Below are 15157 nucleotides of genomic sequence, written 5' to 3' on the forward strand. Positions count from 1 at the left end.
TATCAATTGCCAGCAGTTCTGCTGTCCCTCCACCCACTGCCATGTGCTGCTCCTGCCCTCTGCCTTGGAGCTGCTCCCAGGAGCCTCCTGTTTGCTGTGTAGGGGGGAGAAGAGGGGTACTAATGTCAGGGTGTCCCCCTCCCCCCTGCTCCTGCCCCCCGCTTACCCCATCTCCATAGAGCTGGGGGTGGGCACGACAGGGCTCAGGACAGAGGGAGCTTGCTAGCAGCAGCTGCTATCTCAACTGGCTGATCTCCTTAAAAAGGCAATGTACTTAGAGTGGCGTCAGCAGACTTAAAGGGGCAATGCTCATCTCTCTCTCTCACGCACACACAGGGTGTGTTTCTCTGTCTCTGTCTGCCATGCTGCCTCCCCTCCCTCCATTTGTGCTGCCTTGTAGAGTGTGAGGCTACATTAACAACAGTGTGTTAACCCTTGAGGGCTCAGGCGAATGCTAGGTCATCATTCAGCACTAAGGCATTCCCTGGGAAATATTCCACCATCTGACTCCACCACCTCAACCAAGCTTCACAATCATCATTGTTGTGTACAGTATTAAATTGTTTGTTTAAAACTTATACTCTCTGTGTGTGTGTGTGTGTGTGTGTGTGTATATATATATATATAATGTAATCTCTTGTCTGGTGAAAAATTTCCCTGGAACCTAACCACCCCCTCACCCTCCCACACATACATTTACATTAATTCTTATGGGGAAATTGGATTCGCTTCACATTGTTTCACTTAAAGTCACATTTTTCAGGAACATAACTACAACTTACAGGAGTTACTGTAATCCAATTAACTACACTGTATGATTTCATGCAAGTATGTATGTTACAGTTGTATGGATTGTTTCAGAGTAGCAGCCGTGTTAGTCTGTATTCGCTAAAAGAAAAGGAGTACTTGTGGCACATTAGAGACTAACAAATTTATTTGTTAGTCTCTAAGGTGCCGCTCAGTTTAGCCATGATCTCATACTGGCACAGAATAGTGGATAGGACTTTTTTTGTTTTTTTATCCCTTATTTCATGTGTCTTTGGTCTGGATCAGCACTCCTGTAACTTTAAGGGTGATTACATATTGGTTACTTGGCCAGTCGTTCTTTAATGTGCAGTAATGTATGTTTTTAATGATGTAATTCACTCCTGCCCTGACAAAGCCCGAGTGATCTGGTTTGGGGCTGGGATCAATGGACTAAAATTGATAGAGCTCTAATAGTGCAGGGCCAGATTGTGGCCTGGCCTGTATGCGGGTGCGTGGCCGGAGCACTAGGAGCTTTCCCCTCATTGCCTTGCTTGCATAAGGGCTGGAGCCAATGGTGCAGGGAGAGAGCACAGGATCCCGAAGGCACCAAAGAGGGCACAGGGAGGAGGAGACAAGCCATGCTGCATATACATACCTCCACTCCAGCTCACAGAGTGGGGATAAGACTGCAAGGGGAGTATGCTGAATCCAGTTAAGGGGTGTAGCAGCTGGTAGGTTGCCACTGTGCACTTTGGAGCTCCCAGAGGCATTCTGCCTGCCTAAAGCAGAATCCCACCCACTACAAAGAGCTGTCCCTTTAATGGCACCATTGAGTGCTTATGTAGTTACGGGTGAGATTTTTCCAAAGCACTCAGCATTGGCCTCACTCTGCTCCTTCTGAAGTCCACAATAAAGCTCCATGGCCACAGAGTTAGGCCAATGCTGAGTGCTTTGAAAATTCCTCTCCATTCTGAATTTAAGATTTACTAATTTTTGTGGCCTCGCTGCATATCAGAATCTATGAGCCTGATTCTCCTTTCATTTGTATCAGCATAATGAGCTGTAACTCCATTTAAGTCAATGCAGTTACACCAGCGTCAGAGGAGAATCGGAGCTTCTGTCAATGTCTTAGCTTCGCTTTCAGTGTACTTCCTAGTGATTTATGCTACGGTGAATCAATAAGTGGACATTAGCTTCCCCTCAGGATTGAACGCTTGCCCTGCATACATTCATCTGAAGCACTAGCTACACAATCTATCCTCACTTGAATTTGATTTGTTGCTCAACTCATATTCTTTAGTTTACAATCAAGTATTGGAAAAGGGCAATATTAATCAGAGAACACGAGCGGAAATTGGCAGGCTAATGGTGCACTGTTGCATTGTTTACTGTACAATAGAATGATTGAGGTCACTGTTACGGAAAGCCATTAAGAAATGAAAAGCTTATTAAAGGGAAACTGTTAGCATATTAATTGCCTGTTGTAAGCACACATTTCTTTACCTTCGCTACTAACAATGCCCTGGATTCTTAAGTTTTGTTTTTTGTTTTTGTTTTTTTAAGTTTCACTTTTATTTGTTACACAATTCTCCCAGGGTCTGATTGTGTTCCCAAGATGACCATGTGGATCTTCCCCTCCTCATTAGAAAGAGGGCTTGGCGAAATCTAGAGCAGAATCTCCTACTGAGGGCTGTCCAGGTGTCTGGGTTAGGGGAAGGTTGGTAGGCAGTGGGCTGGCCATGGACAGAATGGAAATAGGCATCATCTCCCCCAACGAGTCCCCTCTCACCCAGGCAAGTTCATGGCAAAACAAACAAAAGGAAGTATTTTTTCACACAACACACAGTCAATCTGTGGAACGCCTTGCCAGAGGATGTTGTGAAGGCCAAGACTCTAACACGGTTCAAAAAAGAACTAGATAAGTTCATGGAGGATAGGTCCATCAATGGCTTTTAGCCAGGGTGGGCAGGGATGGTGTCCCTAGACTCTGTTCTAGTCATTCCCTCTGAAGCACCTGGTATTGGCCACTGTCGGAAGACAGCATACTGGGCTAGATGGACCTTTGGTCTGATCCAGTATGGCCATTCTTATGTTCTTAAAACTAACAGTCAAAGGCTGTAGTACGCTTTTGGCTGTAGGAAGGATCCCCCTTTAATGGGCCGGGGGAAGGGACATCTAAGGACAGCCACTGGCTGCATGGCTCCAATGAACATGTGCTACCAGTCTTTTTGCCAAGGCAACAGCTTGGGTGGAGGCACGGTGCCTCTGAACAGATGGTCCCTCTGATGTCCCAGGAGCTAGGGTGGAGCCCATGTCCTGTTCTGAGATAGGGCAAACCCCGCCACCCAGAATAATGGGGGAGACCTCTCAGCAGAGATTTCTTCTCCATTAGCCTTCCTGTGGAGGAGTGGAAAACGGGACCCTCAATGTGAACAATACAAATGAGTCAGATCAGCTCTGCTTTCAGGTGCTAAGTGAATCAGTGTTTGGGGTCCATCTTGTATAGAATGTTAAACTTTCTACCTGGGGTCTCATAAATGTGTGGACGTTGGTGGTGGTGTTGTTCCTAGGTTTTTTATGACAGCTTGGATTTGGGATCAAATGTAAGCTGACCATGTCCCTTTAACCTTACGTAAATGTGCGTTTAAGCAGGAACCTTGTACTGTTCCTTTGTGTAGTGTATAGCCATTCCAACGTTGAGAGAGATGAATATTCAAAAGTGCACAGAGCTAATTTTCAAAAACTAATTGCTAGCCCATTTTAATACTAAAAGGGACTAATGCTGAATACATGGTAATGACCCGCAGGGAGTCATTGGAAAAAATTAAACACTGGTGAACTTAATGTGTTGTGCTCTTAATAATTGAAAATGAGTTCAATTTTTAATGGCTAAAAGGAAAATGTATTCTTGGGCTGAGATGCAGTATCGAAAATGCCACCCTAGAGTGAATCTTTACAATCCAGCCATGTGTTTTTGAAGAAAAGAGGTTTACATAAGAAATATTGACCTACCGTTCCTGGCAGAATAGCTGTAATAACAGTGCTGGCATGGTAACATGGATGATTCTACTGGTTCACTAGGACAAAGCATCTTCTTAGTGAATTATTGTAGTGAGAGCCAACTTGGGTTTCTGTAGTTCATACAAGTCTTGCAAATGTTATTTTTTGGTTGAAAATTATTACCTCAATGTATACATAGGAGTAGGCTTCATGCACGTTTATGAGGCAAGTGTTTTTGTTTTTTTAAATGACTGAGTTCATTTACCTATGCACTGCTCTGACCTGTGCCAGCTGGCACAAGTCACAAAGAGCCTGCCTGACAGATGGGGATAGCATACACCCTCTCCATGCCACCTAGCCCTGGACTGAAGTAGAAGGGTGTTGGAGCTGGCTCCAGATCACTGAGGGAAGAAGGGAACCTTCCTAATGCAGCTGATGTCTTTCCTTTTGGTGCAGGGGGAAGGGCAGGGGAAAGAGTTTGTCCCTTGAAGTTCCAGACAGTTACTAATTTGAGGGGGAAGAAGGGGCATCATTAAAGTGTCTTTCTCCCATCTCCGGCTCTACTCTTTCAAATCAATGGTAGCCATTTCAGGTGGCATCTATTACCCCTGTCCCTCATGAGGATGTAGGATTCAGCCTGGTGGGTCTTTCAGCCCTCTGGGGGAGAGAGGAGGAAATGAGGTCATCTGTGTGGGGCCCTGAACATTCAATATTAATGTGTGTCCATAGAGTATAAATGTTTAAAATTATTTTTTAATAAAGCAATTTAAAATAGAAGCCCAATAGCAGAGGGAGAGAGGACTCTGAGTAGGGCCTACATTAATGGTCTGTAACCTGGAGCAATCGTGTACTGTCCTAAGGAAAACTGTATTAGGAAGGTATGCCATTTAAGGCACTGTGGTATAAACAATGGAGTTTCCACTTTATGAATATTCCATAACTAATTCTCTTCTGGGGTAAATTGGTGCAGCTTCATTGACATCTGCATCAGCAGAAAATTTGGCCCTCAATCTGCAAAGAAAATATGGGTCCGCTCCTAATCCCATTGGTTTCACCAGGCAGTAGGATTGAGCCCTTTGATTATATAAGTAACTCAAACTCTGGGATTCCTCCCTTAGGCATCAGCTTCGTGCCTTGTGATCTGAGAGAAAGCATCATTCAACCTTGCTCTGAGGTAATAAGCTACTTCAGTGGAGTTAGTACAGATTAACACCACCATGCCCTTCTTTTCTCTGCTAGGAGACAAAGGCAATCTCTAATCTGTTCTACAGTGTCTTGGTTTACTCCATGAATCAGGAAGACCTCATAAGTCTGTGGCACTGCAAGCAGAGTGGGGGTGTTATAAAATAAACATGGGTTCCTCTTTAAAGTTGGCCATTGCTAAGTTGTTATGGCACTTTTATTGATAACATACCTGCCGTTATGCCTTATTGCCACACTTAATGTCATCTTCTGCAATAATTGAAGGGTTGTTTCCTTGACAGTCCTCCCAGATGAACATTCAAATGAATAAATGCGCTGTTTGCAGACATGTTTTAGTACAAATGGAGTATAGTTATGATAGAAATATCCTCATGTGACTGGTTTTTCTGTGGACATGCTTTCTCTGCTGGAACTAGTTTAAATCAATGTAGCAGTAGCTGTCATTTCGGCAGAATCTGCCACCCATATTGCCTGTCAGTAGCACCTTGCTCTGAGTGATCCTATTGAAATTGGTGGGATTATTCACAAGTAAGGTACTAGTAAAGGTGAGGAAACTGTTCACCTACTTTTTTCTGTTTCTTTCAACAGTAACAAATTTATGAATCCATCTAGCCCCATTTCCTCCTCCTCTGGGGGTGGGGGGTAGATTCACAGAGACCTGCAAGGAAGCCATTTATAAATATTACATTAATTTAAAGGCAACAGAATGCCCATGAGTCTGTGGGGATGGTGCTAAGAATTAAATTAGTAACTGGGAGCACTAACGTGGGTGGTGATATCAAGAGATAATAGACTTCGTGGGACTTTTTTTTTTTTTAAATCTCTTCACAACACTACCTTTGCCTCTGCTAATGGATCCTGGTGACCTGAATTTTTTATTCCTGGACTCTGGATTAAATTCTGTGGTCTACAGAAATAACCATGAAGGGATTAAAATTCTCTGGGACCCAGAACTGATGTTTACCTGGACTACAACTAACTTTCAAAATACAGGGATATTGTGCCAGCAACAAAAGGTTTTTTTGATGAGGCGTAAGCACAAACTCCTCCAATTACTTATCTTCAAGAAGTTGATATGTGTCTAGAGTTTATTTCAAAAACAATTTATAAACCTTAGGACTCTTGCTCTTCCATTTGCTTAGTATGCTGTCTGCTTTCCCAACTTGTTACTCAATAACACTATTAATTCGTGTAACAGTAAGTATGGCAGAAAACCTCCCTTTAATTTTGCCTCTCCTTTCTGAAGTGTGTAGGTGATGGCTGCCATCTTGGGCAATACACCAGGAATTGAAAACCAGGGTCCTCAAGAACTAGAAGCGTGAGCTGCCAAAGCTCTCTAGCTGGGGGTGTGACACTCATGCTATTTGGATTGGGCAAAGAGGGGGGACGAGTTGCGCACACACGTGCCAGTATCTTACATATAGATGGAATCTTCTGGTTTGACGGTAGAGGACATACATTCTGATCAACAACAGTGTCATTTGTTGAACTTATTAAAGAAAAATGCAACATGGAACTAGATGAAAACAAGCTCTACGTGAACAGGGGGGAGGGGAGTAACAAATTTCCCCCCTTTCCCCATTCCATACAGCAGCAGGCTCCAATCAACCACAAGTACCTGGCACTAGAAGGATCAGAATGCATACATTGGCAGAAAAGAATTAGAGCCACTGGTCTAGATGGTTTTGACGGTTTGATCCTATGTTCACTTGTGGCAGGGGTAAAGCTGCCGTTGCTTTAATGGAGCAAGTTGAGGGCCTCAGTCCAAGAAATCATTTATTAGTTTTGTATTACTGTAGCAACGAGTAGCCTCAGTGGGGCCCCAGTGAGGTAGGGGGTGCTGTACAAACAGAACAAAGACAATCTTGCCCTCCAAAAGCTTAGAGTGTAAGAGTTTGGATACAGATAGTGATGGGGGGAGTACAGTGAAACAATAACAGTACTGGTCAGCCTGATTGGCAATGGTTTCAACACACTGGCAGCATATCTACTGTCAGGTTTTTGTAGATTTTATGGCAGAGGAGAGGCCCAGCTTGATGATCACTTTAGATAAGCTATTACCAGCAGGACAGTGGGGTGGGAGGAGGTATTGTTTCATGATCTCTATGTGTATATAATGTCTGCTGCAGTTTCCATGGTATGCATCCGATGAAGTGAGCTGTAGCTCACGAAAGCTCATGCTCAAATAAATTGGTTAGTCTCTAAGGTGCCACAAGTACTCCTTTAGTTTTGCAGATGTTTCTCCCCACTGTGAGGGGCAGCATGGGAGAAAGCACAAAGACACTTGTTAAATTTTTAACAAATGGGTGATGGAAGCTAATATCATAGGCTGCTCAGAGGTGGGAACTGAGCTTTTGATACTGAATGAAAAATGGAAAGTAGGGTGGGGATAGGTTATGGAGGGCCTTGAAAGTGAAGACAAGCAGATTATGCTTGATATGAAAAGAGGGAGCCAGCAGGGGGATGCAAAGAGGATTGCCAGAATCACAGCTACAGGATAGGAAGATGAGCTCTGTAGCAGCATTCTCCATGGACATGAGTGAGACATAATGGCTGTTGTCAAGGCCAGAGAAAAGGATATTGCATAGGAACATAATGTAGAAATGCTCTCTAGGCGATCGGGGGAGGTCCCGGATGACTGGAAAAAGGCTAATGTAGTGCCCAGCTTTAAAAAAGGGAAGAAGGAGGATCCTGGGAACTACAGGCCAGTCAGCCTCACCTCAGTCCCTGGAAAAATCATGGAGCAGGTACTCAAGGAATCAATTCTGAAGCACTTAGAGGAGAGAAAAGTGATCAGGAATAGTCAGCATGGATTCACCAAAGACAAGTCATGCCTGACTAATCTAATTGTCTTCTATGATGAGATAACTGGCTCTGTGGATGAGGGGAAAGCGGTGGATGTGTTGTTTCTTGACTTTAGCAAAGCTTTTGACATGGTCTTCCACAGTATTCTTGCCAACAAGTTAAAGAAGTATGGGCTGGATGAATGGACTATAAGGTGGATAGAAAGCTGGCTGGATTGTCGGGCTCAACGGGTAGTGATCAATGGCTCCATGTCTAGTTGGCAGCCGGTATCAAGTGGAGTGCCCCAAGGGTCGTTTCTGGGGCCGGTTTTGTTCAATATCTTCATTAATGATCTGGAGGATGGTGTGGATTGCACCCTCAGCAAGTTTGCAGACGACACTAAACTGGGAGGAGAGGTAGATACGCTGGAGGGTAGGGATAGGATACAGAGGGACCTAGACAAATTAGAGGATTAGGCCAAAAGAAATCTGATGAGGTTCAACAAGGACAAGTGCAGAGTCCTGAACTTAGGACGGAAGAATCCCATGCACCGCTACAGACTAAGGACCGAATGGCTAGGCAGCAGTTCTGCAGAAAAGGACCTAGGGGTTACAGTGGATGAGAAGCTGGATGAGTCAACAGGGTGCCCTTGTAGCCAAGAAGGTCAATGGTATTTTGGGATGTATGAGAGGGGCATTGCCAACAGATGGAGGGACGTGATCGTTCCCCTCTATTTGACATTGGTGAGGCCTCATCTGGAGTACTGTGTCCAGTTTTGGGCCCCACACTACAAGAAGGATGTGGAAAAATTGGAAAACATCCAGCGGAGGGTAACAAAAATGATTAGGGGACTGGAACACATGACTTCTGAGGAGAGGCTGAGGGAACTGAGATTGTTTAGTCTGTGGAAGAGAAGAATATGGGGGGACTAGATAGCTGCTTTCAGCTATCTGAAAGGGGGTTCTGAAGAGGATGGCTCTAGACTGTTCTCATGGTAGCAGATGACAGAACGAGGAGTAATGGTCTCAAGTTGCAGTGGGGGAGGTTTAGGTTGGATATTAGGAAAAACTTTTTCACTAGGAGGGTGGTGAAACACTGGAATGCGTTACCTAGGGAGGTGGTGGAATCTCCTTCCTTAGAAGCTTTTAAGGTCAGGCTTGATAAAGCCCTGGCTGGGATGATTTAGTTGGGGATTGGTCCTGCTTTGAGCAGGGGATTGGACTAGATGACCTCCTGAGGTCCCTTCCAACCCTGATATTCTATGATTCTCTAAAAGATCCACTATACACCAGTGATTGGTGTCTACACATGGAGGCAAGCTGGTACAGGTTTGCATGTGATTTCCTACAAAGGAAAGCTGGGGTATTTCAAAATAGAAAGAGTACATGCAGCCTCTCGCATTATCTGAAAAATTCACATCAGTTGATACTCCCTGAGAATCCTGCTAGAAAAGTCAGTGTTCACATGATAAAATGTACTTGCACACCTCATGCATGTAATCCAATCAGAACACTCAGTTTAAAATAGTCAAAATAGACTGGTTTCCATGAAACTTAGATTTCAACAAGATAGTATTCTCCCAGACAGAAGTTCCATTGGAAAATTTTTGATCAGCTCTAACAACATGATTTTTGAGTCACACGATAGCTGAAATGGCTGGAGGTAGACAGTTAAAATGTGGCATGGATATAGCCCTCAGCCAGGAAAAGAGCCTTTATTTTTTCAAGAGAATATTTTCTTTTATCAGAGTTATGCCTCTGTGAAAGTCACCTACTGAGCATGCACAGATATGGTCACTAAGTACACGTAAAGCAGCATTTACCCTTCTGCGTGTCTGGCTAATTTAGCTACAAGGGCAAAAGCATAGGGGAAATATATTGCTGCAAATTGGTCGATACACTTATGGCTGAAGAAATGAAGGTGCAAAGGGCTTGAGCCCTGCTGTAATGTGGCCAAGTTCCTTTGTAGCTAGGGAAGAGACCTACACAGGAGAGGAAGAACTCTTGCCATTGTACTTCATAAATCTGTCAAAAGAGGGACTCATTTCCACCAGACTCTTAGGTCTGGTCTGCACTACAGCTTCCGGTCAATCTAAGCTGTGCAATTTGAGTTACGTTAGCAATATAACTCGAGTCGACGTAGCTTAGATCTACTTACCGTGGGATCCACACTACGCTGTGTCGATGGGAGACACTCTTCTGCTAACATTACTCCACCTCAATGAGAGGCGGAAGCACAGAAATCGATGGGAGAGCGTTCTCCCATCAGTTGAGCTGGTCTTCACTAGACTTGCTAAAACGATGCCGCTGCATCAATTGCAGCAGCTTCGATTTAGCTCCGTAGTGAAGACAAGCCCTTAAAGAGCACCCGGTTAGGGCATTCCAAGCCAGAGAATTCCAGATTATGGAACTGATCAGAGCCTTGAGTAGCTCTAGAGAATAAATAAGAAAGAAATATATGGTCCATTTATTGGCCAGCAGAGCTTCTTCATCCTGGAAAGCAAAGCTCCTTTTGTTGTTTAAAAAAAAGTCCGTCCCCCCTTTTTTTTTAAATTGCTCAGTAATCTTTCCTGGCTTCTCAGAGAGAACACAAAATTAGGTAACAATTAATATTTTGTATAATGCCCAAATATACAGGCTTTATGATGGAGACCATAATTTTTGGTGGATTTATAGCTAGGCTAAATTTGGGGTTTCGAGTTGTGCAGTTCAATTTTTTATGTTTTCAGAATGAAACATTAAAACTTTTTTGTTTCAAAACATTTTAAACAAAAACGGGAATGAAATATATGTGTAAACAAAATAAAGTCAAAATCAGAATGAAATGTTAAAATTTAATCAAAACAAAATGTTTTGATCAACCTGACACTTCTCGGGTTTGTTCTGAATCTTGTTTCAGAGGAAGTTCAATTACTCTTTTGATTTTGTTGTTGTTCTTTGTTTGTTCCATTTCAGAATGGAATTTTTTTAAAATTTCATGTATAAAAGAGAAATCCAGTTCCCACACAGTTCTAGCTGCGATATCTTTTTTATGAGGTTCTCTTGTACTCAAAATGGAGGGCACTACAGTGTTGCCAACTCATGATTTTATTGCAAGTCTTATGGTAGTTGTCCTTCTTAAAGCCCCAGCTCTTGGAATCATGTGAACACCTGAGAATCTCAGCTTTGATTTTTAAAGATAAGTACGTTTCTAGCCCAGAGGGTTTCAGAGAAAAGCTTAAAACCATTATTCAAGTGCATTTGAAAGCTTCAACCATCAAAGAAAACGAACCCCAATTTATTTTATTTTTTAAAATCTTGAGATTTTTAAGCTATTAGTGTTTCGGGGGAGGGGCTGACTGGGGGGGGGCTATTTTTGTTTTTTTGAATGCTAGAGGCTAGCAATATTGGGATGACTTTTGTTTAAACTTTTAAAAAATTGCCAGGGGCTAAAAACCAAAAATGGGAAATGTCAACCCAAAACCATGGGTTAGGATAAAAATATTTGTGTTATTGTAGCACCTGGAAGCTGGAGTCATTGACCAGGACAGCCTTGTGCTAGGCACTGCAAATACACAGAGCGAAAGGATGGTTCCTGCCCCAAAGAGCTTACTCTCTAAACATAAAATAAGAGCTGACAGGTGGATCCAGGTAGCCTGCTCCTGCTGTCATTAGGATTCCACTGACATGGGCTCCCATTTGTTATTGTGTTTCTGTTTTGTTTTTGTTTTTTAATTTGATACTTCCCAGAAACGAAGCAATGGCTGAAAACTTGGAGAGTGCAGGTTTATACTTAGGCACCAGTGGAAACAAAATAAGAGATCAGAATGCTAAGAAGGGGAAAGGATGAGGGGACCAGAGTGATAAGACTTCACAAAAGGAAGCTAAAAATGACTGTAAGTAAGATCTTAGCAGGAGAGAGAGAGAGAGAGACTAAAGGGCACTTGATTTCAAACAAGACAGAATAATTGGAGAGAGCTCAGAAGAGAGGAACAAAACCGGTGAAAGGTTTGGAAGATAAGACCTATGAGGAAAGGTTAAAAGAACTAGGCCTGTTCTATCTGGAGAAAATAAGCTTAAAGGAGACATAATTGTCTACAAATATGTAAAGGGAAGGTATAAAGAGTACGGGGATCAATTTATTCTCACCAGTCAAGGAGGACAAAACTAAGAGGAATGGTTTTAACCTTTAGAGGGCCATGGAGGAGTATCCTCCTATCTGCTGTGTGCTCTTTACAGAAGACCTGGAGACAAACATCCAACTTACATCCTGTCTCCAAGCAGCAGAAAGACTGCCTTTTTCTCCTCTGTTTCCCTCCCCTCCTCCAGCCCCACAGCCAGTTCCCAGCCCAGGGCTAGACTTGCTTCCCATGAGCCCAATGTCCTCCAGACTTCTACCCATCTTCAAGCACTGCTGGCCCCACCTCCCTGTTAGCTCAAGCTGCCGCCTCTGTGCTTGCTCCAAATACTTCAGGTCTTGCTGTTTCCCAGTCCAACAGATGCACTGAATACTGGTAGCAGAGATAAGTGGGCCACAGACTTAGGTGGAGGAGAGAGGGTTTGTCCAGCATGAGGCAGCAGGAATGGTTTCCTTCCCCCCTCCCAAAAAAATCCCAACCTATCCCGCTCCCTAGCTGCTGGGAATCTTTCCTCTTCCCTGGTATAATGACCCCACAGCAATCTGGCTAAAGCTCTAGAAACGTGGCCCTTCTCCAAGGTGTTGAACACACTGTAGGCTGGAATGAGCCATTAGGCTGTGCTCCGAGTAAGTGGTGGTGTGGAAGCTGTCCTGCCCTGGGAGTAGCCTGGGTGAGAATTGTGACTCAGACTGTGTGCTGTTCATCCCCTGCACCTCTTTGCTGTGGGATCTGGAGTAAATTACTTCAGCCCTTTACAGGTGCAGTTTATCCATCTTTCCCCTATGTATCTGGCCGCCCACTCCTTGACCCTCTCTGGCCATCCCTTGCAAGTACTGGGCAAGCAGCGTCTGCTCGCCGTGGCCAGAGCCACGAAGGGTTAGGGGTAATCTAGCCCCGGGAATGATTAGTCAGTCTCTTGCGGATTAAATCATAGCAGAAAAAAAATGTTCAATATCCCAAAAGGCATTATCAGAACAACCCATAGAACAGTTGTCCAGGGGAGGCTGTAAAATCTCCATCGCTGAAGTTCCGCAGGGCTAAATCAAACTCCCATCCCAAAGGTGCTGGAGATTGTTGGAGAACAATAATGAAACCAGGCCTGTCACTGTGCAGCAGGTAGACAAGATGACCCAACGGAGTGCTCTTCAAAGCAAATGCGCCAATGATCACGGAAACAGCCAACTTCACCATGCAGCTAGATCTGTAGTGGGGGCGGGAGAAGAGGCAGGGTGGGGGCAGAGCAGGGGTGGGAAGGGTGGGGGTGGGGCCTTGGGGGAAGGGGTGGAGTGGGGGTGGGGCCTTGGGCAGAGCAGGGGTCGAGCACCCTTCAGCAAATCAGAAAGTTTGGTGCCTCTGCTCTGAATCCCCCCTTTACATGCTAGCCAGCCGTGCCGGGGATAGCAAGCTGCTCCTGCAGAGGGATGTGGTAGCAGGTGCTCAGCCTCAGTGTGCCTGATGTTTCCTGGGCTCCCCAAGGGCTGTGCAGCTCCACTCTTTCGTTTGCTATGAGCTGTGTCTAAATGGCACAGTCGGGCCCTTGATATTAAAGGCATGATTCTCTTCTCACAGGGAGTGACTTCTCTCCAAAAGGCAAAGCTGCGCTGCATGAATGGAGATTTTGCTAGTATAGGTGAAGATGCTGAAGGGTGGCTGGAATTTGAAGCAGGATCTCTGCTTGTCTTGCATTACTGAAATGGCGGACAAGCTATGAACCCTCTTCTAACTTCAGCAGGATGCAATCTAAGTGTGAATGTATTAGGGCCTGATGCTCGGCTGGTGAAAACAGTCCTCCTGCCAAGATTTAAGCTTGCTGAGCATCTGGCCTATAGTTCTGAGATGCAAGTTCTTCTATTTATTTCTGTTTCATATTAGGTATCATCATTATCATGACATAGCTAATCACTTTGAGGATAAATACAGAAAGTATCTGAACACCTCATAATCCTACCATAACTAGGGCCATATCAGACCTCCAGTAGATGCCAGTGGGATTATGTGCAGAGTAAAGCACTACTCCATGTGAGTAAGTGAGGCGGAATTGGAAACTTTGAATCAGTAAAAACTAACATCCGTTTTATACTCTGCAGGTAATGATGACAGATTTAAACATTTGAGACAGTGTCAAGATAAACTACTTCTTGTTTCTGTTCTCCCACACCTCCCCTTCCCTTCAGGTTTTTCCACCATGTTTGGAAAGAAAAAGAAAAGACTTGAAATTTCTGGACCGTCAAATTTTGAGCACCGGGTTCACACTGGATTTGATCACAGAGAACAAAAATTTACAGGACTACCTCAACAGTGGCACAGCTTGCTAGCAGACACTGCAAACAGGCCGAAGCCTATGGTGGACCCTTCATGTATCACACCCATCCAGCTTGCTCCCATGAAGGTAGTGTACAGGGTCTGGGTTTCCTATTGTCTTTGAGCTTTTCATGCAGGTTCCAGCTCTTGGCAGTTTTACAGGAGTAATGTTGGTACATGTTCTCCAGTAGGACTGAGGGTTATACTTGTTCATGCACCAAATGCATATTTGTTGGCCCAGGACCTGCTATTGGTAAGGTACAGATGGAATGCTGGGCCTGCCTGGAGTCTCACCGACTTCGCCACGGATCAATGCAGGTACAGCAGTCCACCCGCTTGCTACCAATTTCAGAAACTGGGCCGTCATTTGTTACACTGTAAGTCAGCCAGTTTCCCTTCCTTTCCTTTCATCCCCACTATAGCCATGAGACTAAATCCTGGACCTTTTAAGTCAATTGGAGCTCTGCCGTTGACTCCAGTATAACCAGGATGTATGTGTATATTGCATTTGTCTCATCTTTCTTACAAGTACTAATAGCATTGTGGTAGCACACAGTCAGGATCCAGGCCACAGCATGCTAAGCACTGTCCAACCCAAAAGGAAGATTTTGTCCACATCCCAAAGAGCCTAGTCTGAGACATGCAACATATAAAGTGTTAGTGGAGGGCTATACCCCAAATCAGTTATTAAATACTTTGAGGGAGAGAGAATACTCTCTCTCAAATGTATTTTTAAAAACAAACATAAAAATGACCTAAAATAGATTTTATGTGCATAAAAATTTCATACCTCCAAAGGGCAATTGGCACTGTCCAGGGTTAGGTGAAAGTGTTGCGTGTCAGAGTGGACAACTGCAAGTCTCCCTTTTCCAATTGTATAGCACTCCCGTTTCTAGCCCTGCAGGGCTGCAAGATATCCGATCACACACCTGGCCCTGGAGTGATTTGTCCATTTTGGGCCTTAAGCAAGGGTAATGTGGAGACAGAAGCACCACACCTGGAGAA

At 44.2% G+C, this 15157-nt stretch overlaps 1 protein-coding gene across 2 annotated transcripts in view; it reads left to right on the forward strand.

The window, feature by feature from the left end:
* PAK5 (p21 (RAC1) activated kinase 5) overlaps positions 1 to 15157 on the forward strand; it is an 87872-nt gene that overhangs the window by 9543 nt on the left and 63172 nt on the right. Inside the window, exons 1-2 of one of the 2 annotated variants that reach the window (XM_077812054.1) lie at positions 13269 to 13284; positions 14026 to 14240. In XM_077812054.1, coding sequence (XP_077668180.1) covers positions 14037 to 14240 — 204 coding nt within the window. In that variant the 5' untranslated portion in view covers positions 13269 to 13284; positions 14026 to 14036. Of the gene's footprint in view, positions 1 to 13268; positions 13285 to 14025; positions 14241 to 15157 lie in introns of those variants that run through there. The other variant, XM_077812053.1, reaches the window with a different exon arrangement.

Source organism: Eretmochelys imbricata, chromosome 3 (genome assembly GCF_965152235.1).
Source record: "Eretmochelys imbricata isolate rEreImb1 chromosome 3, rEreImb1.hap1, whole genome shotgun sequence".
Taxonomy (NCBI): domain Eukaryota; kingdom Metazoa; phylum Chordata; order Testudines; family Cheloniidae; genus Eretmochelys; species Eretmochelys imbricata.